Source organism: Lepisma saccharinum, chromosome 26 (assembly GCF_977018435.1).
Source record: "Lepisma saccharinum chromosome 26, izLepSacc3.1, whole genome shotgun sequence".
Taxonomy (NCBI): Eukaryota; Metazoa; Arthropoda; class Insecta; order Zygentoma; family Lepismatidae; genus Lepisma; species Lepisma saccharinum.
Genome location: NC_139254.1, coordinates 44,803,597 through 44,825,323, shown reverse-complemented (window position 1 = coordinate 44,825,323; position 21,727 = coordinate 44,803,597). Strand labels below are relative to the sequence as shown.

The following is a 21,727-nucleotide window of genomic DNA, read 5'->3' as shown; positions in this document are numbered from 1 at the left end:
GTGCCAATTTTTTTTCCCACCGCTGGTATATACCGCTGATCTGACATTTTATTTACCGCTCTCCTCAGTTTTTATTTACGATAAATTTGTCTCCCTACTGATACATATACAAGAGCTAAATTTCACCTTAAATGAAGCCGGAGTTTACTTTCAAGGTGCTGGATTTTCGAAGGCTAGATAAAGTGCCTCCTAGGGTAATGTTAAGCATCAGTGGGGGGGGGGGGGTGCTGTGATTACAATTATTTATTCTTAGTTTTCACCATCTAGAACTGGCGGCATCACCCATCTCAATAATCCACCAATGGTCCTATGAAATTGAAAATAAAGTAATTCTGGATAACAATACTATGTCATCTTCACGTCAACCATGCCACTATAAAAAAAAAATAGGTGGTGGCGAGTTAAGGGGCATTCAATATTACAATATGTAATATTTATATTTTTGACAAAACTTGGTCTATGTGGGCTGGAGCCAATAATGGGGCAGGGGGCAGGCACCCCAGTTCACAGCCAAACGAGTGCATGAAAAAGCCAGACCTGGCTCCAAAAGAGCTAAGTTGGCAACTGTTTGCAGCCGCCTTAGACCGGAGGCCCTCGCAGAAACCCCATGCCCTTAAGAAGCATACTTTTTGGAGGAGTTAGTTACGTTTGTATTAATTTCAGTACTTATAAAAAATGGATCAAAGCACATAGTGTGTATGTATGCTCTAATGAACAAATGAAATCTCAGTTTGCGAGTGTTGAGAATATCCATGGAAGCAGATGTTACCACAGTTCAGGTATTGCATGGTCTCTTACATTAGTAACATACACAGTGTGTCTACTAAGTTTTGAGACTGGCAACATTGTAACAAGATGAATGCTGCAATATGCCATTTGGTACATGTATTTCGTAGTGTCACATGTAGTGCGTGTGTAGTGAAATTGGTGTCTGATTCGGTGCAATATTGAGTGAGTTACAGCTTTTATACTAGTGCAGTGTTTTGTACCCTTGTCATACATTTGAAAATGGAATGATGAGTGGCGATTAAGTTTTGCATAAAAATCAGTAAAACCCCTTCAGAAACCGTTGAAATGCTGAAAACTACTTACGGCAATGACACCTTTTGTCAATCCAATGTTTTCATTTGGCATCGTGATGGTCAGGAAGATGTGGCAGATGATCCCACTGAGGGTCGTCCCTCCACCAGTCGAACTGGTGGTAATGTCGAAAAAGTTCGACAAAAACTAAATGAAAACTGGGCACAGTCACTGATGATTGATTATTGCAGCTGTCTGTAGATCCATTTTGGAGCGCTTGCTAGAGATATTACAACGAGTGAAACCAGAGCTGGTTGAATCTGGTACTTGTGTGCCACAAGGCAATTATTGTCAAACAGTTTTTTGGCACAAAAACAAGTGATTGTGTTAAGCCATCCACTTTATTAGCCAGATTTGGTACTGGCTGACTACTTTTAATTCCCAATTCAAATCCCACCTAAGGGGCCAACATTTTCACAGCATTTTGGAAATTAAAGAAGCTGTGACGAGATATCTGAACACAATGCAAAAAGATATCCCCAGGGGCATCCAGCAATGTCACTAAGTGTGTAGACTTAGGAGGGATGTGCATCGAAAACTAACCAAGGCTTATGGCAAGTCTCACATATTTACACTTTTTATTAAGCCAGTCTTAGAACTTTGTAGACCCACTGTGTATGGTGGCAGGAATAATAGCTTTTACTTCAAATTATTGGGTTCATAATACAGGCATTAAGGGACCCTTTTCTCACCAGTTACCTTAGAAATATTTAGAGATATACACTTCCCAAGTGATACAATTGAAAAGTATGATGCAGGTTCCACCTGGCATCTCAACAGGGCCCCACCCAATAGAAAAAAAATAAAGATTAATGAAAAACAACTATTTCCTTATTTTTTTAATGTATTTTACTACATTGCCATGGATTCTGCACTTATGAAACTATTTTGTAAATGTAGTGTTGAACATCAAATATCTGAAAAATCTTTAACATAATTTCACAGCTACGAAGTACTCACAAAAGTGAAAAACTCCACTTAAATTGATATGGTGGTGCCAGAGAGAGTGGTGTGTAGAATTTTAAGCTGTAAAGTATAGCTTATTACTGTGCAAATTGTCCATGATTATTTTCATTAATTGTTATCTATCCTGTGTGTTTTTAAGCGATAGATTTTTATGTATGCTGGTGCAGAAGTTGTCAACAGCTTGTTTTGAGTTTTCTTTTAATTCTTGAAGTTCTTATGGGTCAAATAAAGTGCATGAACATGGTGATGGACAATTTGCACGGTAATATTCGTGGATCCCACTGTACAATTAGATCAAGGATAACAGTAGACATATTATTCATTGCTATCTTGTAGTCTTCTTCATTCTAAGATTTTAAGGAATTGATTTTTATTAAAGGATAGTGCAGAGGCTGTCCTGTGCGTATTGGTACTTTTGTTCCAATTCTTGTACTCTACATTACTGAAAACAGAATCAAAGAACATGGTGATGGACAGTTTGCCTCTGGTATATGTTACTTGTCACTTTTGAGCTGACTGGATATTATTCCATTGCTAACTGATGACCAATTGTCATTGGCACAGATAAATATAACACATTTGCGTACGAGAAGGTGTGAAGAATCATAACCAAGGACTTTGTTTCAAGATAAGCTATTCATATTCCATGAAATTTTAAATGCTGTAAGATATTAATTTATACATGAAATGTAGCTGCGAATAGAATGAAAACAAACTGTTTCATGGAGTACATTTCATGTTTGTATTGATTAATGCCAGTTTAAAAATATGCCAATCATTAAAGAAGGAATATTATATACATTTTCTATTTTACTGCTCTAAATTAGGGCATCGGCATTGTGAAATATCCCTATATTTTCCTTGTCAGTTTGAATGCTTACATCACATATACAAGTGAAATTTTTGTGTTTTTGTTTACAGTTAGTAATGCATGGTGCGTGTATAAGGTTGATGGTATTAATGTTGAGCGAGATGCATAAAAATTAAAAAAGGAAATTGTTAATCACCATGTTTATTCTCTTTTTGTTTTGTGTAATGAGAGCTTCAAGAATTGACATTAAAATGTCCAACAAGCTGCCGGCAACTTCTACAGGGGCATACTTAAAAATTCAGCTCTTAGAAACTCATATGATGCAAGAGAAGCATTAATGAAAATAGTCATGGACAACTTACTATGTAATATTTGTGCATTCCACTGTTCTTGAGGATCTCAACTTGTGGACATTATTGAAGCGAGCAGGAGAAGTGCACAATATATTATTGTGCAACTTAGGGATACACACTAAACTACTCTTATGACATAACATGATTACGGTATCTTGCACTTGCTAGGCTTTGGGGGGGGGGGGGATCTAGCAATATGTATGTAAGCATCCTGCTTCATTGCTCCCAATGTGAACCATGCAAACGCAATCAACTCATAATTTATGCTAAACAATACCCTCTAAAGGCCAAATCACACGGAACTGAATTATGTAATGGATGCTCATGAAGCTGACAAGGACTTTGCCCAGAAACGGAAATTCTGTTTGTTAACGTAGCTGCTAAGATGGAAATGGGCTTCGTCTGGCATCCACAAATTGTTTAGGAAATTGGCATCCTCATTAACCTTGGCCAACACCTGTTCGCAAAAACCCTTATGCAACAAAGAGTTGTGAGGATGTAATTGCTGCACAATCTGTAACTTTAGGGGTGGAACTGTAATTCATGCATTTTTCTTTGTACGCCTCTTTGACTCAACTGTAGCGCTGATGCGTGTTGTCGAACAGAGCGGCGAAGGCTCCTCTCAATGGCAAATTGAACTGATTCCATATTCTCTGGGGGTATGTAACGTTCGAATGCCACCTTGGGAGCTTCTTAAAGGCTAAACCAGTTTCTTTGAAATTACGCACCCAGGTTGTAATAGAGTGAGTCGATGGGACACAACCATGACGTCCCAGCTGGTAATGCTACCGAAATACCCTTGGAACTGCAGTCACACTATCACAGTCTTTCACAGTGAACACACGTACTGCTCCACTCCAATGACCATCATTACTAAATGCAAAGCCTTCTCAATGATGTCGCATCGATCCCGAACAAATGCCAGCGCTACAGTGTTGCTAATCCTAGATTCAAAATTTCCAGTTTCCCTGTGCCACCTTGTATTTTCTTACAAGATTAAAATGAAAAATGAAAAGCGATTGAATTATTTAAGTTGTGAAAACAACTTACCTATTGTTATCCTTGTCACTGATTGTACAATAGTTCATATAATTTCATCTACACAGATTTTTTAAAAAAAAATTAGAATGGTAATAAACAATGGATTTTAAGGAATAATATTTTAATTAAGTATGAGGTACACAGTCATAACACAACTTCCAATGAAACAATTAAATTTGTCCAAGCACAGACTCAATTAAAATTAAAAAAAAGAAGTTCAGCTTTTATTATTGCATCACACGTACACATTTTTCTCACTCAGATTCTTCCTTGCCCTCTCTCTCTCTACGGGATTTCTTCTTCCTGTGGCGATGGCTAGGGCTCCGGCTTCGACTCTTATGTCTCCTCTTACGATCTGGACTCCTGCTTCGAGTCCTGTGGTGGCGTGATCTGTTGTAATGAGAATAAGTAGTATGTATAAGCGATAGGTGATATTACAGTCACAAGAAAGAAGTTTAAGTGGAAGTCATCTTTCCATATGAAAAAAAAAGGATGATTATTTGTAAAGTATAACTTCGAGTTGAGTTTTAACATAAAAAAATTGAGTACAAGATTCTGTACAATCCTGTTAGAAATATCAAAACATGATAAAACATTGCCAATCTTCGGGTCGAGATAAACATTTGTGACAGCGGCAATAAATTATTTAATACGTTTTATGTTTAAAATGATCTTTACACTTAAAAAAATAAAAAGTCATTACTTGTAATTGAACCAGTGGGACCAAGAAGGGAAAGATTCCACTTTTTGAACAAAATGGGCTGAATACTTTGAATACATATCAGAGCTAAAAATAAAGGCTTTAAAAACAAACCACTTATGGAATATTGTTACTATAGTTATGATGAATAAGTTTGTAATTGTAAGTTTCTTCATCTGGCTTTTAGTTTTGGTTGCTATGAGGTTGTTTTTTTTCATTTCCCGAAAGTAAGGTCAAGTGGAATCTTTCTTTCCGTTCTTGGTCTCACCGATTCAATTATTCTACAGAGTCCATTATTGATTTTGTTGTAATATTTTTCCTATCATGACTGTTCAAAAAAAAAGGTAAGCTAATTAAGCTAGAGGGCTCATACCCCACATATGAAGGTTCATAATCAATCCTTCCCTTTTTAATGCTCACAACCCCTAAAAAAATAATATTCCTATTGACCCTCACAATAGGAACCCTCCTTTCTATTTCTTCCAATGGGGACAAATGAAATAACAGAACACACTGAACAAACAGAAACACAGCAGAGATTTAAAGTTGAACAACATGGTGGCATTATTGATGAAATAAAATTAATTTATGTCCAGATAGAATAATCAGAGCTTGACCAACAGTTTAAGTGGGATGCAAACCACTATGTAACCCCACAAGGAAATCAATAATTAATGATATGCAACCATGCATGCTTCACTTTTAAGCACAATATTATAACGCAATGGAATTGAACCCAAATTATTTGATGCGTTATGCTCTCTTTTCTTAGGCAACTGAATCTCTATTTTCTTCATGAGGATGAAAAATTTCTGGACAAAGTTCCACATGTGTTGTCAGAGATTCCATAACTCTTTTTCATTACTTTAATGCTATTCACAGTGTATACAAAAGAAATGCCTCCAGTAGCATAAGTAGTATATTTTTAAGTATTTCTTTCAACTTGTCAGCATCTGTTGAATCAAATTATGGTTTACAAATATATGAAAAATTAATTTAAAAAATCAGATTTCATAGTCTCAGACATTTCAATTTTTATATAATTTTGTAGAACTCCATGACTTTTCCATGGCCATTTCTAGCCACTTGTGAAGTTTCTCGACTTTCCCATGTGTTCCAAGAGTCTAGGTCAGTGGAAATGCTATACCTATTTACATTTAAATAGTAAAGCTGCTTTCAGATAGGAACGTGCATAACAATGTGTATATATACATATACATACTAGTGTTCAATGGCAGCTTAGTTTTAATTCTTGGATTTAATATTTTTGTTTTTGTTTTTTTAGACAGAGATCCATGAAAAATTAATTTTGAACATCCTGATATCTATAATATTAAACGTACAGGGTTTCCACCATGACACTGCAGCATTTTGCCAGTTCCGTTTCTGGTTATACAATTGTGATTCTTGATGGAAGGAAAGCAGAGTGGCAGAGTTTATGCGTAAATTGTGTTGCGTCTATCAGTGACAGTGGCACTGCACTCAACAATTTTCTAAAACAGCAACTGAAAACCTAAAAACAGTTGATACACAGAAACCCTTAGACATTACAGTTTATTAAGTAGGGAAATATCAGGTTTTCAGTAACCTATATTAAATTGAAAACACACTGTGGTAGATATCTTGAGTGGCAGAATATCATTTGCAAAATTTTCTGGCCTCTTCTGAGGTGCCAAGGTTTTCCACCACAATATCTTATCACTCTTATGACTGTAAACAAAAAAAGGGAAAATACTAAGGGATCATTACAGTGTTGGAAAAAAAGTTTAAGACCACAGCGTAAAAAAATACTTATTTCACGGTGGTGTGTATTTGCTTGTACAAAATGTATATAAAACACCCACACATTAGGTTTAAAGTATGCTGTGAGAATTAATAATTCCACTGAGCCTGTCTTGGTCAACTTCTGACACTCATCGCATGTAACCTGCCCCCAAAAGAACGTAACAGGTGGCCAGCCTCAACTTGGACATAGTTTTTGGTTTCTGCTTTGAAAATCTGAATGTCATTGTGTTCTACAGGATATTAATTGCATTTATAAGCCAGGACATAGTGCTGAAACCAATCTTCTGATGGGGTCTTCCTAAGAAGTCCTGAACTTCGGCGAGCCACAACAGTACCAGCCTCGTGGTATCAAGCCATGGTTTGCTGAATGAAAGTCTTGGACACATTCAGGAGGTTTCCAACCTCTTTGTGTTGCTTAACAGGTTTTACTGTGCCAACTATATGCCATTTCAGTTCTGCAAACACACGTTTCTTACCCATGTTCACCTCCAATGAAGACAGCAAGTGTTACACAGCATAAACCAAAATGTAGAACTGATTGATTGATTGAGTTGGTGTTTTAAGTGCACTTTATGCACAGTAAGGCTAATTGGGACTGGACCTACATATTAATAAAGTGGGATTCGAACCACTATGTCTTCCACAGGGTATCTAACCAAGGACCCCTTGATTCCAAGGCAACAACGCTACTATTGCACCATCAGGGAGGTCACGTAGAATTAAGTGACATTGTTGCCGTTGCCACCCCACCTTCACCCATTTCCAGGACGAGGAATACATATCCAACACAAAGATCTTATACAAAGCAATAATTAGATACCAAATGTTGGCTCATTTTGGGGAAATCATTGCAATTTCAATCAATTGACATTTTAGGTTCCTATAATTAATGTTATTTTTAATTGTTATCATTTATGAACAAACTATTAACCTGTTTTTTTTTATACCACAATTCATCGCTCAATAGTTTGGAGTTCTTACACAATCACTGTTTTCAAATCAAAACAAGTGTGTTGGGAAGATGTGATATTCTGAAGATACTTTCAATAGACTTTACAAATACAAGGTGCATTCAAGTTCTAAGGTCTCTTAATTTATTCTGAAAAAAATACTCACCTCAGAAAGCTGAAACTGTCGTCAATTATCAACATAATCTTCCTCTAGATGTACGCACACATTTTTCACAACGCTGGCACCACGATAGCATGTTCTTTGCAAACACTTCTTTAGGAGTCTGTTTTGTATACTTAAAAATCGCTGATCGTACGAGCGGAACGGCTTGGGAATGTGTGACCATGCAGACTGTCCTTGTGTGCAGGAAAGAGCCAAAAATTGCGAGGTCAGGTGAGCATGGACGGAGCATGTGGAATCACTTCAAATTTGTTTTCCGTGAAAAACTTGTGAACAATTTCCACCCAATGAGGTGGTGCATTGTCCTGATGAAAGAACACAGCTGCAGCCTTTCCCAGCCATTTCTTTAATAATGCTGGAAGCAACTTGGTCCTCAAAAAGCTTCATAGCTTGTACCCATCACTGTGCTACCCTTAGCATAACAATGTGTGAGTATAAAGACTTTTCTGTCGTTGAACATCATTTACTCAGCAATGGCGGTAACTCGTTGCTGGTTTGTGGCCTAGGCTCTTTTGCTTTGTCTTCGCATGGCGTTTGGTCTTCCTTCAAATGTCGCACATTTTTCACGTCCATGACACCACCACAGCTTGTCTCAGTCAAATGAAGATGAAGATCAATGGGTGTTTCTTCATGCAGGTGAAGAAAATGGATAACAACATGCTGTTCTTCCAATGTAAACGGTGCTATTTCCAATATCAAAAACACACCTGTCGCTAGACAGCACCACTAGCTTCCTACGAGGCAGAACATGCTGCCATCTGGCATAATCAACCTTCAAGAATGGATGCTTCATCTCAAACAACTCTCCCATTTATAATTGATTATATTCATGAAAAAAAAATAGGAGACCTTAGAACTTGAATGCACCTCGTATTATGGACCTGGCAGGCAAAGGACACAAATAAAGGTGTGGTCTTAAACTTTTTTCCAGCACTGTACCGCTGGCACAGTACATAAAAAAAATGTGGCTGAGTGCCTGGTTTGTTTCTGGTGTGTGGTTGTTACTTTAGAAAATAATTATCTGCAGCATCACACACACTGACAAGCAATATAAATCTTCCACATAAAATCTGTGAATCTCCACTTCCATTCCATCAAGAATCACATATGTACTAAAACATAAAAATAATTGGAACTTCAATATGTTAAGTTTCTTCGTAGCCATTCTGAATTACATTACACAGAATATTTACAACATAAATAATATATACATAACATTTAGATGTACAACTTTGCCTTGATTGTTATTGCAATTTTGTAGTGTGTTGTGAATAAATAGTATAGTACGTTAATTGTGCACTGTACAGTTACTCTCACCTGTGTGGAACCCTGGTTCTGCCAAACGTTCTGAAAAGATTCAGAAAGTGCAAAGACCGTTTAAATCGTATGTCCTTCTTAAATTTAGATTGAAAATAAACCACCAGTATTAAAAATCATAAAGTAATATTAAGCCAACGACTGCACCTTAATTCAAAATTAGGAACATTTTTTGACTCTGACTTATGTCAGCATATCAGGCTTCAATGTCTTGCTTTCTCCTGTAAGGGACAGCAGTGGAGTGTCACTTGCATTGAAATTAAAATTAGTACGGAGAAAGGCTCCTTTTCACTGAACCACCACCTCTTTTTTTTCCACCATGATTGCAATGCCGCACTGCACTGTTACTTTCCCACTGCACAACGTGACTAAGAAAGCCTCCTACCTCCCTCACTCCCTTCCGGTCCCTCTTGCAAAGCTACATTACCACTCTTGCTCTGTAGTCCACATGTGTATACGAGAGCATGCTTTCCCAAATACGGTTGCAGTATATTCATAGTAATAGTAATAGAGGTGAGATGACAAACATATCTATTTTAAACTGAATGGACTCTTCCCTGAATCCAATGGGAAAGAACTAGATTCATATCGCAGTGAACTGATGAGAGATCTAAGCTCATGTCTTTGTGAAACCAATCTTCATCTTTCCTTTCTCCTATGTAGTAGCTACAAAAATGCATTGCTACTAACCATGGTGCCACCTATTTGCTAAGAGTAAAATTAAGAATAATGTACCTGGGGTGGTTGAAAAGCAGGAAAAAGAGAGTTGGGCCAGCCACACACACCGGATCCGATGCAACGAGTCACAAAGCGACAGGATGTTTCACAAAGAGAACACGACGAGTAGTTTTGTTAGATAAATTCTGATGGCAGATTACATCCATGTACGCAATAGGTGTAGATCTGCTTTTATAACTGGGAAGCGGTAACGGTACATAATAACAGTTTACAGCAGGATCAATGCATCAATATACATGTACATACAGAATTAATGTATCATTTTATATTTTGTGTATAGAGTCAGTTTTTAATATCCCAAAATGCATCTCAAAATATGACTACATAAAGATACAAAATGTTGTAGCATCTTGCTTTGGCCTTTAATTAAACCTAAATTAATAGGTCAAATAAAAAGACATGAGCTATTTAGCTTATTTTCTAAAGGCAACATAAAGCTGTCATCCAGATTTTCTGTTTCGGCGATCTCCTGTGTCAGAATATAATCACGTTTAATTTTCAATTAAATAAAAATATCGCTGCCATGATACTGTCCCCCAGTGCGTAAATTTTGGCCTGAAGTTTCCGGTCTGTAACTAGATACGTGGGGCTGAATTGAATGGATTTACGCATGTGCACAACGTTTTGTCGCAAGCTGCTCTTTGCCATACCAAATTCCCTAGACATTCACAAACTGTCGCAACGTGACTCGAGGCAACTTGAGTCAAATGTTTCGTCCGGTGTGCGGCTGCCCATAAGAGAATCATGTTAAACCTTCCCCAAGTCAGTTTGCAACAAAACTGACTTGTTGCGTCGGATCAGGGGTGCGGCAGGCCTTACTGTTTCCAAGACAATGTTTTGAGTTCATTAGTTCTTGATGTTATTTATTTATTTATTTAAATCAAATAACGTTGAAACAAGAAAACAGTATTTATGAATGCCAGTTCTTATATTTTGACTCTTTTGTTTCCCGTAGGAAATGCAAAAACACCATCTCATAGTACAGAAACAAAAATCAAAGGAAATGAATCGAGAGTATGAATGTAGTAACACAATTTTTGGATGGCAATGGCATTATTGTCTCAAGACTGAACAACTAAGGTGTAGCATAGCATAGCACTGACACAAAGCATGGCTGCAATGAGTCATCACTGCCTTTTGGATATGAACTGCACTTACTCTAGTTCTTGCAGAAACATGGAAGAAGCAACATTTCAGTGTGCTTAAGAAAGGAATCAGCTCTGTGTTGAATAAGAGGAGGAAGCACCCACAGGGCTAATTCCAAAAGGAAAGAAACATGTAAACTACTACTAGTGATACTCCAGATATAATGGGCTGTCAAAACTTTTCTCTCTGGCAATGTAAATACAAGAGTCGTCCAAACTAAAGTGAGGCTCTTGAATTAGCATGGTTGTTTAAATGCACAGAGCATTGCACTTGTGCCGGTAAGTGGTGTTGTATGTCACTATGCAAGCTGTTATCATCAGAAAGTGTTAGTGCACTGTGTGAACATGCTGAAGCAAGTTGACTATGTGTGGTCATGACACGGATTTGTCCAAACGTGTCCAGTGAGCAGTTATTCCTAGTTTTGATGGCAGAAGGTGTTAGTAGAGTCAAAATTCATTGCCGTACAAAGGATGTGTATAGGAATTTATGCTGTTGCATGACAATTCATGCCCACATGTGACAGAAATATTCCAAGTTTTATTCACAACCTGTCACCCTGGAACTAACACATCTTTGGGCGACTAAAATAAACTCTACAGAGCTATCTGCTTACTAGGGATGGGAAAGATTGATCAGTACTCTATCAGTTTATCGGTAAAATTACCGATTATTTTACTGATCAAATGTAAACTTATGCCATTTTGTTTTAAATTTGTATGGATAATCTCCATGTCCTACTTTTTTTAAAAAAATTAAGTCTAAATATGCAACTTCTTTTGCACTGCAGTCACCTTGAAACACACATTTATTAAGGAGGTCAATGAACTGCTCAGGTCTTCCAAGGACCATTTGGAATTTTATATTGGATCAGTAGAATATCAGTTATCGGTATCAGTAAATTTGATATTGGTACTTTATCGGTATCGGTTAAAATTTCATATCGGCCCATCCCTACTGTTAACTAACAATGTTGAGGTCCCAGATGCTACTGAAAACTGGTTCCGCAACTAATCGCGGATGTTCTTCACTCAAGAGTATTCATAACCTAGTGACATGCTGGGACACTTGCTTGAACCAACAAAGCGACTGATTATGTGTAGTGGATATGTGGCCCATGTATCACTATTACTTTCTGTATGTTCATATTTTTCAACAAAATAATCATACTGGAAAAAAAAGGCTCACTTTCACTCGGGCAAACCTTATACAATATGAATTTTTAGGCCAAAATTTTCCACTTAAGAGCATTTTTTATTGTTGTCCCGAAGCTCTAGGCTATACCTTTTCTGAGAAAAAAAAAAAAAAAAAAAATGACCTAATTGCATGAAGAAAAATAAATTTTAAAAAATACAAATAAATTAAATAATATTCAGGCAAATATTTACTTTGAATTTGGATTGATCCATTACTATTAGTAGGGAGGCAAATTTATGGTAAATAAAAACTGAGGAGAGCGGTAAATAAAATGTTAGATCAGCGGTATATACCAGCGGTGGAAAAAAAATTGGCACACACTTTTTCATCATGAGAGGAAACAACATACAAGAGAGCTATAAATAGATAAAACTACTTCATTTTTATATACTGTACACACACACAAGTACTTAGCTGTCCAACCAAAATGAAAACATCAACACAAAATCACTTCATTTCTAAATTGCATATTCGGGGGAAGAAAGGAATGCAGCTTGACAGGGAGGGAAGTTTTTGAACTGAGATTATGTTCATGGGAAATACCAATTTGCAGCGTCTTCCTGATGTGATCGAAGATAAAACAGTCTTCAGCTGCAAGTGGTAGGAAACTTTAGGCAAACATTTCATTACAAATCGACAGATTACGTGCACAACCTCCATTTCCGGTTTTTGTGTTTTCTACTTAATTTGATGATATTTCACGGTTATTTTGCGAAAAAGCGTTCATTTCATGGAAAAGCACACATTTTGCATTACTTCGCGAATAAAACTCATTCAGATTTCATCATTGGGGGTGTAGTTACGTGCAGAATGTACAAAATTGCATCTTTTTTTCACATTTCGCGATTTCGTGCATCGCAAAAATTCAATGTCCCTAACCATTAGTAATAATGAAACTAGCTTCATTATGCATTTCAAATCGCCTATCAACTCGCACATCACATCCAAATCCAATGCACAACGAATAAAGTGTACAGAAAAACATTGTACTTCATCCAAAGTGTCATCTTACCTCTCCTTCCTCTCCCTGTCTTTCTCCTTGTCTTTATCCCTATCCCTCTCTCTCTCTCTATCCTTGTCCTTATCTCTGTCCTTGTCTCTGCTCCTTCCCCTGTCGTCTCCTCTGTGATCTTCATCCCTCGTGGATCCCCGAGAGCTGAATGCATCCTGAGAGTCTTGGTTCGAGGTGTCATTCATTCCAGAGAGGCCGGACTGGTTTCCGTCCGCCGCGGCTGATGAATCCCAGGTCTGCTTTGAGGTGCAAGAAGCATTTACACAATTAAGAAGTCATTAAAACCATTGGTCTTGCATAACTTATAACCTACATGGAAACTTAGTAAATACTCTACCATTTTCAAGACAGTGATATTCACAGTTCTACAGAATGTTTGAGAAGTCTCTGTACTTGCATGTATTATGTTGCAAACGTATTGAAAATTGGCTGGTATTTGGTTTCTTGGGATGTCTGTGGGCACGCGAACGAAAATGCATAGGGTAAACAATGTACTGTAACGTAGTGTAAAGTTCCCAAGTATGTTATAAAGTAAATAAATACATACACATTATAATAAATAAATATGTCATATATAGAGGCACATATTTATGGTTAATAAATGATCAAGATTTCGGTACAAAAATTGGGCACATTTTTGGATCAAAAGCAGTATATAAAATGACATTTCGGTGTTAAAGTGGTGAATATAATGCTAAATTTGATTTTAAAAACCACATTTATTACACAAACTACAAGTATCAGTAAAGCTATCAATGTCAATCAATAAGGACATCAGGTCAACCCAAATTAAAACTATTTTCCTATTACATGTTCTCTATGATTATTTTGAAACTAGCATTAATGACAGTATTCAAATTTTGAAAAAAATAAAAAAAATCAAATTAAATGATAATTTTGTAAATTTTTAATGTTTATATGGTCACCTAATGTACTACAGTATTAAATTTCATTAATGTGGAACAAAGCATTCTGTATAGTATTGTTCAATTCTCAAATCAATACATAGATCAAGAAATTTTCCAACATTCAGTTTACAAATATTTCAATAAAGTACTCTCAGTATCTATTCTCCTATCAAATAAACAAGAAGTGAGTACTCATCCTTCACTATTTGTGACAAAAAGCCAAATACAGGGATGGAAACAAGTTGAAGGAACAAAGTCACTGTCCAAAATACCAAGAAAAAATCGACTAAATACTGACCAATATAATTACAGTCTAGTGATAAATTGGAATTTTTGAAAGAAAATCTGAGATTTCAATGGCATAAGCAGCCTTTACACATTCTTTTTAATGTTTCTTATGAAGGTTAAAACAGGTCTCCATTATTGTTTAAAACATTTCCACTTGCTTTTAAAAATAATAATTACAAGAATAAAATATAATTACTGTGAGGTACTCTGGTCTCTACTTCTTTGTGAATATAAAGGAGAAGCTGAAAAGGTCATGGTCCGACAAAGTTCCCAAATGATTTGAAGGAAGGTCAAATTATGCCTTGACAGAGCAGGTCCTTCTACCAAAACTGCTGCAGACACAGAAGCCAGGGCTGTGATTAAGTTCTTGTTCCTCCAGGGCAATTCTCTAAAGGAGATCCAGGAGGAAATTGGCAACACCCTACAGGACTCTGCTCCTTCATATGCAGCTGTGAAGAAGTGAGTGGCAGTTTAAATGCAGTGAATTCTCAACAGGTGAGAAGACCACAAATAGTGACTGTTCCGCAAATCATTGATCAAATTCATGACCTGATTCGTGCAGACTGTCCCATATCAGCAAAACATGTGGTAGACTGGGCATTTCACAGATATGCATTGGTGCAATAATTCACTGATCTGGACATGTGTAGACCCATGGCAAAATGGGGGTGGAGGTCTCCAGGAGAATCTTGTCCCATTTTGAACACACTGAACAATTTCTGGTAAGATTGGTTACCAAGGACAAAACCTGGTTATATCACCATGATCAGGAGATACAACAACCGTCGATGGAATGGCGGCACTCTGGTTCACCTTCACCTTGCCCCAAAGAAGTTCAAAGTACAAAAGCTTGCAGAGAAAGTCTGGGATAAGGACTTACTAACAGATTACTGCCCACAGGTCAGACAGTTAATGCAGAGTACTACACATCATAACTCACCTGACTGATGAAGATTCTGAATTAGCAACATCGTGGAAATCTCAATTAGGGAGCCCTGTTTCTCTACGACAATGCCCCTGCTCATCGAGCATTGCAAACACAGCTGAAACTGCACGAGTTGGCTTGCAGTGCATTGATCATCCATCCTCTTCCCCCGATCTGGCTCCATCAGACTACTTTTTCCTTCCCCAACTCAAAAACACCTGAAGGGATTTTTCATCTAATCAGGAGGTAATCACTGCTACAGAACGTTGGTAGTCTACAAAAGCTGGAGCACCATCCCAGAAGTGCATTGAGCTTCAAGGGAAGTACGTTGAGTAACTGTGAAATTTCATCATTCCCAGTGCATTTTTTTGGGTCAGGCCACAAACTTTTCAGCATCCCCTCATATATCTCAAACTGTCACCTTATATCCCCCACAATACAGTAACAAAAACAGATCACAAAAAGCAGTCAAGTAAAAAAAACCTGACCATTTACAACTGCGAATACTGTACCTTTTTTTTTTAATTCTCAGAATACTAAAGTAGAATTTCTACCTTATCAAAATATTACATGCTGTAGAATAGCTTGTTATGTACAGAAATAAGTTCACTATACTTACATGATTAGACCACTGTGAATCCTGTGTAGGTTCATACGAGTGATAGTATGGATCACTTTCTGGCGTGTAGAACTCTCCACCATACGGACTATGTCCTGCAAATCTAGAAGAAAAATTATTGTTGGCATGAGAACGCATAACAGTAAGTAACTAAATAATTTCTCTGATAGTGTCAATGTTATTAGCATGCAATTTTAATTAGGATTTTTCCCTTGTCTAATGCTCCAACATTTTACATATTCTAATGCTACATTTCAAGACAACACCACTTATTTCACCTTCAGGAAAAATATAAACAGCCTGATCTAAAGGGATCGTATTTGGTTCTGAAGGGAAAGGGCATCAGTTCAAAACTGATTCTGGACAGAAACTTTTTCAAAAGACACTGGATGAAATGCTTATCTGCACTCCTGGGAAATTTTCATTGATATCTCTGCAATTCATGAGTTGGAGCATGTTACGAGGATCATTCGGAAAGTAACATCCGTTTGGGTATAAAAGAAACACCAGGACATTGTGAGAGTTTTTATTATATACATTATATACAAATGAAAGAGACAACTGTAAGCTATTTTTCTACATAAGCACCGTTTCTATTGAGACACTTATCATATCGGCGAACAAGGTTTACAATACCCATGTCAAAGAAATCTGTGGCCTGTGCATTCAGCATTGCAGTAACACTGTGCTTGAGCTCCAAGTCATTGCTGAAGCCCTGTGTCCCCAGCCACTTCTTCATTTGTAAAAAGAGGTGATGATCGCTAGGGGCCAAATCTGGGATGTAAGGAGGATGGTCAAACAATTCCCACTGAAAATGTTGGAGAAGGAACTTAGTTCGAGCAGCAGTATGCGGACGAGCATTATCATGCACGAGAACATTGCTAGAACTCAACATGCTACGTCACCTGTTTTAAATTGCTAACTTTTTCTCTTTTTGCTTCAGCACACGAGTGAAATGGAACCAACAACAACATCGTCTGCTGTGAGCTCAAGGACAGTGTTACTGCATGGCTGAATGCACAGGCGGCAGATTTCTTTGACATGGGTATTGTAGACCTTGTTCACCGATATGGTAAGTGTCTCAACAGAAACAGTGCTTATGTAGAAAAAAGCTTAGAGTTGTCTCTTTCAGTTGTATATAATAAAAACTCTCACCAGGGTGGCTACAAACAAGCAGAAACGAAATTCCCTGACTTTTCCAGGTTTTCCAGGACAAAATTTACATTTTCCCCTGACAATTACAAACTAAACTAAATCGATGTTTTTGCAAAGAGAAATAATAAACTCGCACAGATCCACGTATGGTTTTATTAAGTACCAATATTATCTTCTATGAAATTAACTTTCTCTATTCTCTATGATTTGAATTCAAACTGCAAAATAGTGAATTTAGAAAATTCTAGGGAAGGATTATGGAATTTTGTCATACTCAGTAAGTTTAAAATAAAATACTTGATTATTTTTAGTTACGACTAAATGAGATAAGAGTGAAGAGTGATTGATTAAGAAATACAATTTGTAATATATCAGTCTCCTTATACATTCTCGGTATTATATGTTGATATTTCCATTGAGGTTTGGAACCCTCTGTTTGCAAGAACCATGAGTGCGGACTCATTTTTCAATGCATAAAGCTACTTCTCTCTTCTCTGTAAAGCAAACAACTTAACTCTTGCATATAAGTGAAACAATTGAATCGAACAAAATAAAGTGTCATATTTCCTTACATTATCAATGGGATTTCTGCTTCAGTACAGTATATCCAAGTGAAGTACTGTGAAACTGACAACATGCAGTTATACCATTAAGGCTGACGAAAAGGGTATGTAGGTATTAGAAATTTAACGCAAGGAATTTATAGAATTGCATTGTATAGGTATGTGATTTAGCTAACCACACATTAAAACATGAACTCTCTAATAATAAAAGCTTCTGAAAGTTCATATACGAGGGGCATCCTGAAAAAAGCTCCAATTGTGCCTATACGCAGAACTAGAGTTCGGAGAGCGACACACACTTGCAGGCAGGAAGAAGTGGCATGTAGCTGTAATCTGGTACAGTTGCAATGCAGCCGTTTTAGGACAGTTCTAGGTTAAAGATTGCAGCTTTCATACAGTCTCCCACCGACTGCAATGTAGCCTACATTGCATGTTCAGAATTTGGCACAGAGCCACCAGCAATCGTGTGAGGTGTGCAGACCTTACGTCGTGAGTGATAGTATGGTCAGACGATGGTGCAGACAATTCACGGAAGGCCAATCGAATGTGCACAACCCCATACAGCTGAGTACAGACGGGCCCTTTGCATCACTTCAGGTGAGAGATCTTAGACCACTCCCTGTGCAGCCCTGGTCTTGAATGTACCAACTTTCATCATTTTGTTTAACTAAAGAGGTTTCTGGCAGGACAAGGATTTGACAGCTACACTGCGCTAGAGATAGTTCCAGTCTTTGCTGTCACACACATACACCATGGGCATACAAAATTTAGTGCCATGCTACGACAAATGCCAGAACAACGGTGGTGATTATGCCAAAAATTAGGTTAGGACTCACTGTTACTAATGCAATAAATTACAACTGATATTCTTGTTTTATTTATGCCTAATCGGTAGGAACCTTGATATTTTGTTATTTTTTTTAAATTGGTGTATTTTCTTATTTTTTACTATACGGTGTTATTTTTCCCAAAATTCACATTTTCATTTTAGTGCATTTTCTGGCAAATTATACCTTCATGGTGTTTTTAAACTACTCTTTCAAATTGTAAGTCACATGGCTTACGCCTCTTTGTGAGAGTTTGATATCTTGAAAGTTATTTTTCATAACCCTTTTTTTAATTTTAAGGTAATGATTTTAATAATGGAATTTTCCCCGTATATACTGAAGGGTGCATAATGACCGTAAGTGGCGACGCACCCAAAAAATCAAAATCAATCAATCTCACGTGACAGATACCGATATATTATGGCACCAAAAATTGACATTATCTTTTTTTGACTTGTTAGTGTTACGTTTCCCAAAATTCGCATTTTTGTTTTAGAACATTTATTTGACAAATATACCGAAATGTAATACTCCATTGTGATTTTGCTGGCCCCTGTGGGGGAGTGGTTAGCACATCGCGCTACGATGCCAGGGGTCCCGGGTTCGAATCCTGGCCTGGGCATGGATATTTGTGAGTGTTCATTCATCAATTTCATCATATCATCACTCATCCCCATCTTCGTAAATTAGCCAAAAGTGGCACAAAAGGCGAAGTAAAATAAATCAAATCACAATCACAAATCCATTGTGCTTTTAAACTATTATTTTAAATTGTAGGTCACACGGTCTACGTATTTTCGTAACAGTTTGATATGTTGGAACAGATTTTTGAGGAAGTAAAACTTAAGTGCACTTTTCCATGACAGTGTATAGTAGGGGTGTGCAGTTAGGGCCTAACAATTTCTTGATCACGGCTGAAGGTAGGGGTGATGTGATCAGCACCACACTGCTGGCTACCTTTATCCCACAAAGTTTCCTCAAGGTACCAGCTTCATATGATGCTTGGTGGGAGCCGGAGCAGTTTGAATAAGTGGAAAACATCCCGGTTCTCCCCCGTAGGGGATCGACCCCGGGTCTCTCGCATAGCAGTCAGACGCCCTAACGACTGAGCTCCATTATTACTCGCTCGACAAATGTCGATGGTGTGCACTTAGCTTGGTAATTCAAAACATATCTCGTGCGACAAATAAGAAGATGTGGCTCCCGTGTGACGGTAGATACGCACTCGATCTCCTGTTAGAACCCTGCCACTTTGCTCTGCGATGCAAATGGTTTTGATAGAAGTTGAAAAAATCGTGGGAAATACATTATTTAATGTGGCTATCAGAATTATTCTATGTATAACAAGCATTATACTTTACTCTTGAATAAAATGTGGGAAAACTTGCATGTTCTATGTACACAGTAGGGCACATTTTGTTTCTTTAAGCCTAGAAAAGACAAGAATGTTCGATTTCATGGAATTTTTCATTGTTTTAGGACATTTCTTTTAAAAATCCTTTAAAATGCCAACAATTTGCATTTTATGCCAAATTTGCATTATTTTGGGCGAAAAATGTGTCCAGACATCACTGCACATTCCTAAACATAACTTCACAGCAATTACCATTTTTCACGGTTTTGGCGTTTGCGAAAAATCAATGTCCCTACTAATTGGAAATTACTTTCTGGCCACCCCTAGTATAAATCAGTAGATGGAAAGTGAAAATTTAGCAGGGCTGGCAGAGAAAAGTCAATTCTTGAAGAAAGTGATTGAATGATTCAAGTAAATATGATATTAAAATATTTACGTATTTATTATTAGTATTTTATTTCATAATATTGGACGCTAACTTCACTCAGTGAGAGATTAATGACAATCTCTCACGAGTTTAAACAGACAGGACAGAGAGTGGCGTTAATTTCAATGCAATACTAGTGTATGCATGCATGCACTTGCCAAATTTTTATAACGTTCACCAATGCAGATTGATGTTTTACTTTTTCGTGATAGTATTCAATATATATCCCATTTGGTTGGATTCCTCTTGATATCTAAGAAAAGTGGAATGTCATTGTAAATGTATGTTAACTTGTGCGAAACCAGTAATACGTCAGGATGATGAAACAAAACCTTCGTAAGCACTGCTACATTAAATAAGGTGAAGTGAGCCAGAAGAGTAACAAAATTCCAGCAGCATATTTGCAGTGTAAAGCTCTTCTTGTTTATGCATGCGATTTTTGTTGGATGTTGCAGTCCATGCAATTTCTGTCGCATGTTGTAGTGAGATACTTTGTCGGGTGGCAATATTCGACAAAAATCGTATGTATCAATGCAACCTATTTGTTTCCACGTTCCTTCAGTTTGCCCAACAAAATGCCTTACTAGACGTCCGACAACTATCGGACGGCGCCACCCGCTCCTCTCTCCTCCATCTGTTGACAACTCCCCTTACTACTCCCATACGGACAAAAAAAATGATAATTCAATGCATTTTCCACGTAATATTTAGAGGCTTAACCTTTACTCACCCGACGATACCATATGGTATCAACAGAGTAAGGTCGTACTCGCCTGATGATACCATATGGTATCATGGTGCTGATTACGAAATCGATGTGCTTCTTGGACCTTCATACTCTTATGTCTGGGTGGAAACATGAAACATGTTTCAATCTCTCTGGAAATGTCCATTCTTTGAAGAGAATACTAAGGTTTGCACCTTGTCTCCAAAGTAGCAGGAGAGGAGGGGGCAAACTCCAGATTATTATGTTTTATTCCCATTGAAATTCGGTGGTCGCGCCCCCAAAACCCCCCCTCCTTGGTTCGACGTTCTGAATTGTACATGGTTGCATGCTATGATGTTTTAGCTGAAAAATGATCCGAAGTAGATTGCTCCCATAGTGCCCGAGTTATAACAATTTTCCTCCAACAATGCAAATTATCTATTTTTCGTAAAAAATAAATAGATCTCATTTTGGCTTATTATTCAACTTTTATGGCACCCAAGAACATGAAACATGTTACGTTCTCTTGAAAAATGTCCATTCTTTGAAAACAACACTAAAGTTCGCTCCATCTTTCCAAATAGCGGGAGAAGAGGTGGCAAACTCCATATTTTATGATTTTTTCATTGAAAATCGGGGGTCGTGCCCCCAAACCCCCCTTCCTCGGTTAGGCATTCTGAA

General features: G+C 37.4%; 1 protein-coding gene across 4 annotated transcripts in view; it reads right to left on the bottom strand.

Annotated features, from left to right (window-relative positions):
* Positions 1-4,355: 4,355 nt before the first annotated feature.
* The window catches only part of LOC145979821 (uncharacterized), a 65,120-nt gene continuing 47,748 nt past the window's right edge, over positions 4,356-21,727 (bottom strand). For 2 of the 4 annotated variants that reach the window (XM_083112844.1, XM_083112847.1), the window contains 4 exons: positions 16,015-16,117; positions 13,275-13,513; positions 9,185-9,214; positions 4,356-4,641 (listed from right to left, as the gene is read on the bottom strand). In XM_083112844.1, the coding sequence (XP_082968970.1) occupies positions 4,506-4,641; positions 9,185-9,214; positions 13,275-13,513; positions 16,015-16,117 (508 nt within the window). In that variant the 3' untranslated portion in view covers positions 4,356-4,505. The remainder of the gene's footprint in view (positions 4,642-9,184; positions 9,215-13,274; positions 13,514-16,014; positions 16,118-21,727) is intronic. The other 2 variants (XM_083112845.1, XM_083112846.1) reach the window with 2 other exon arrangements.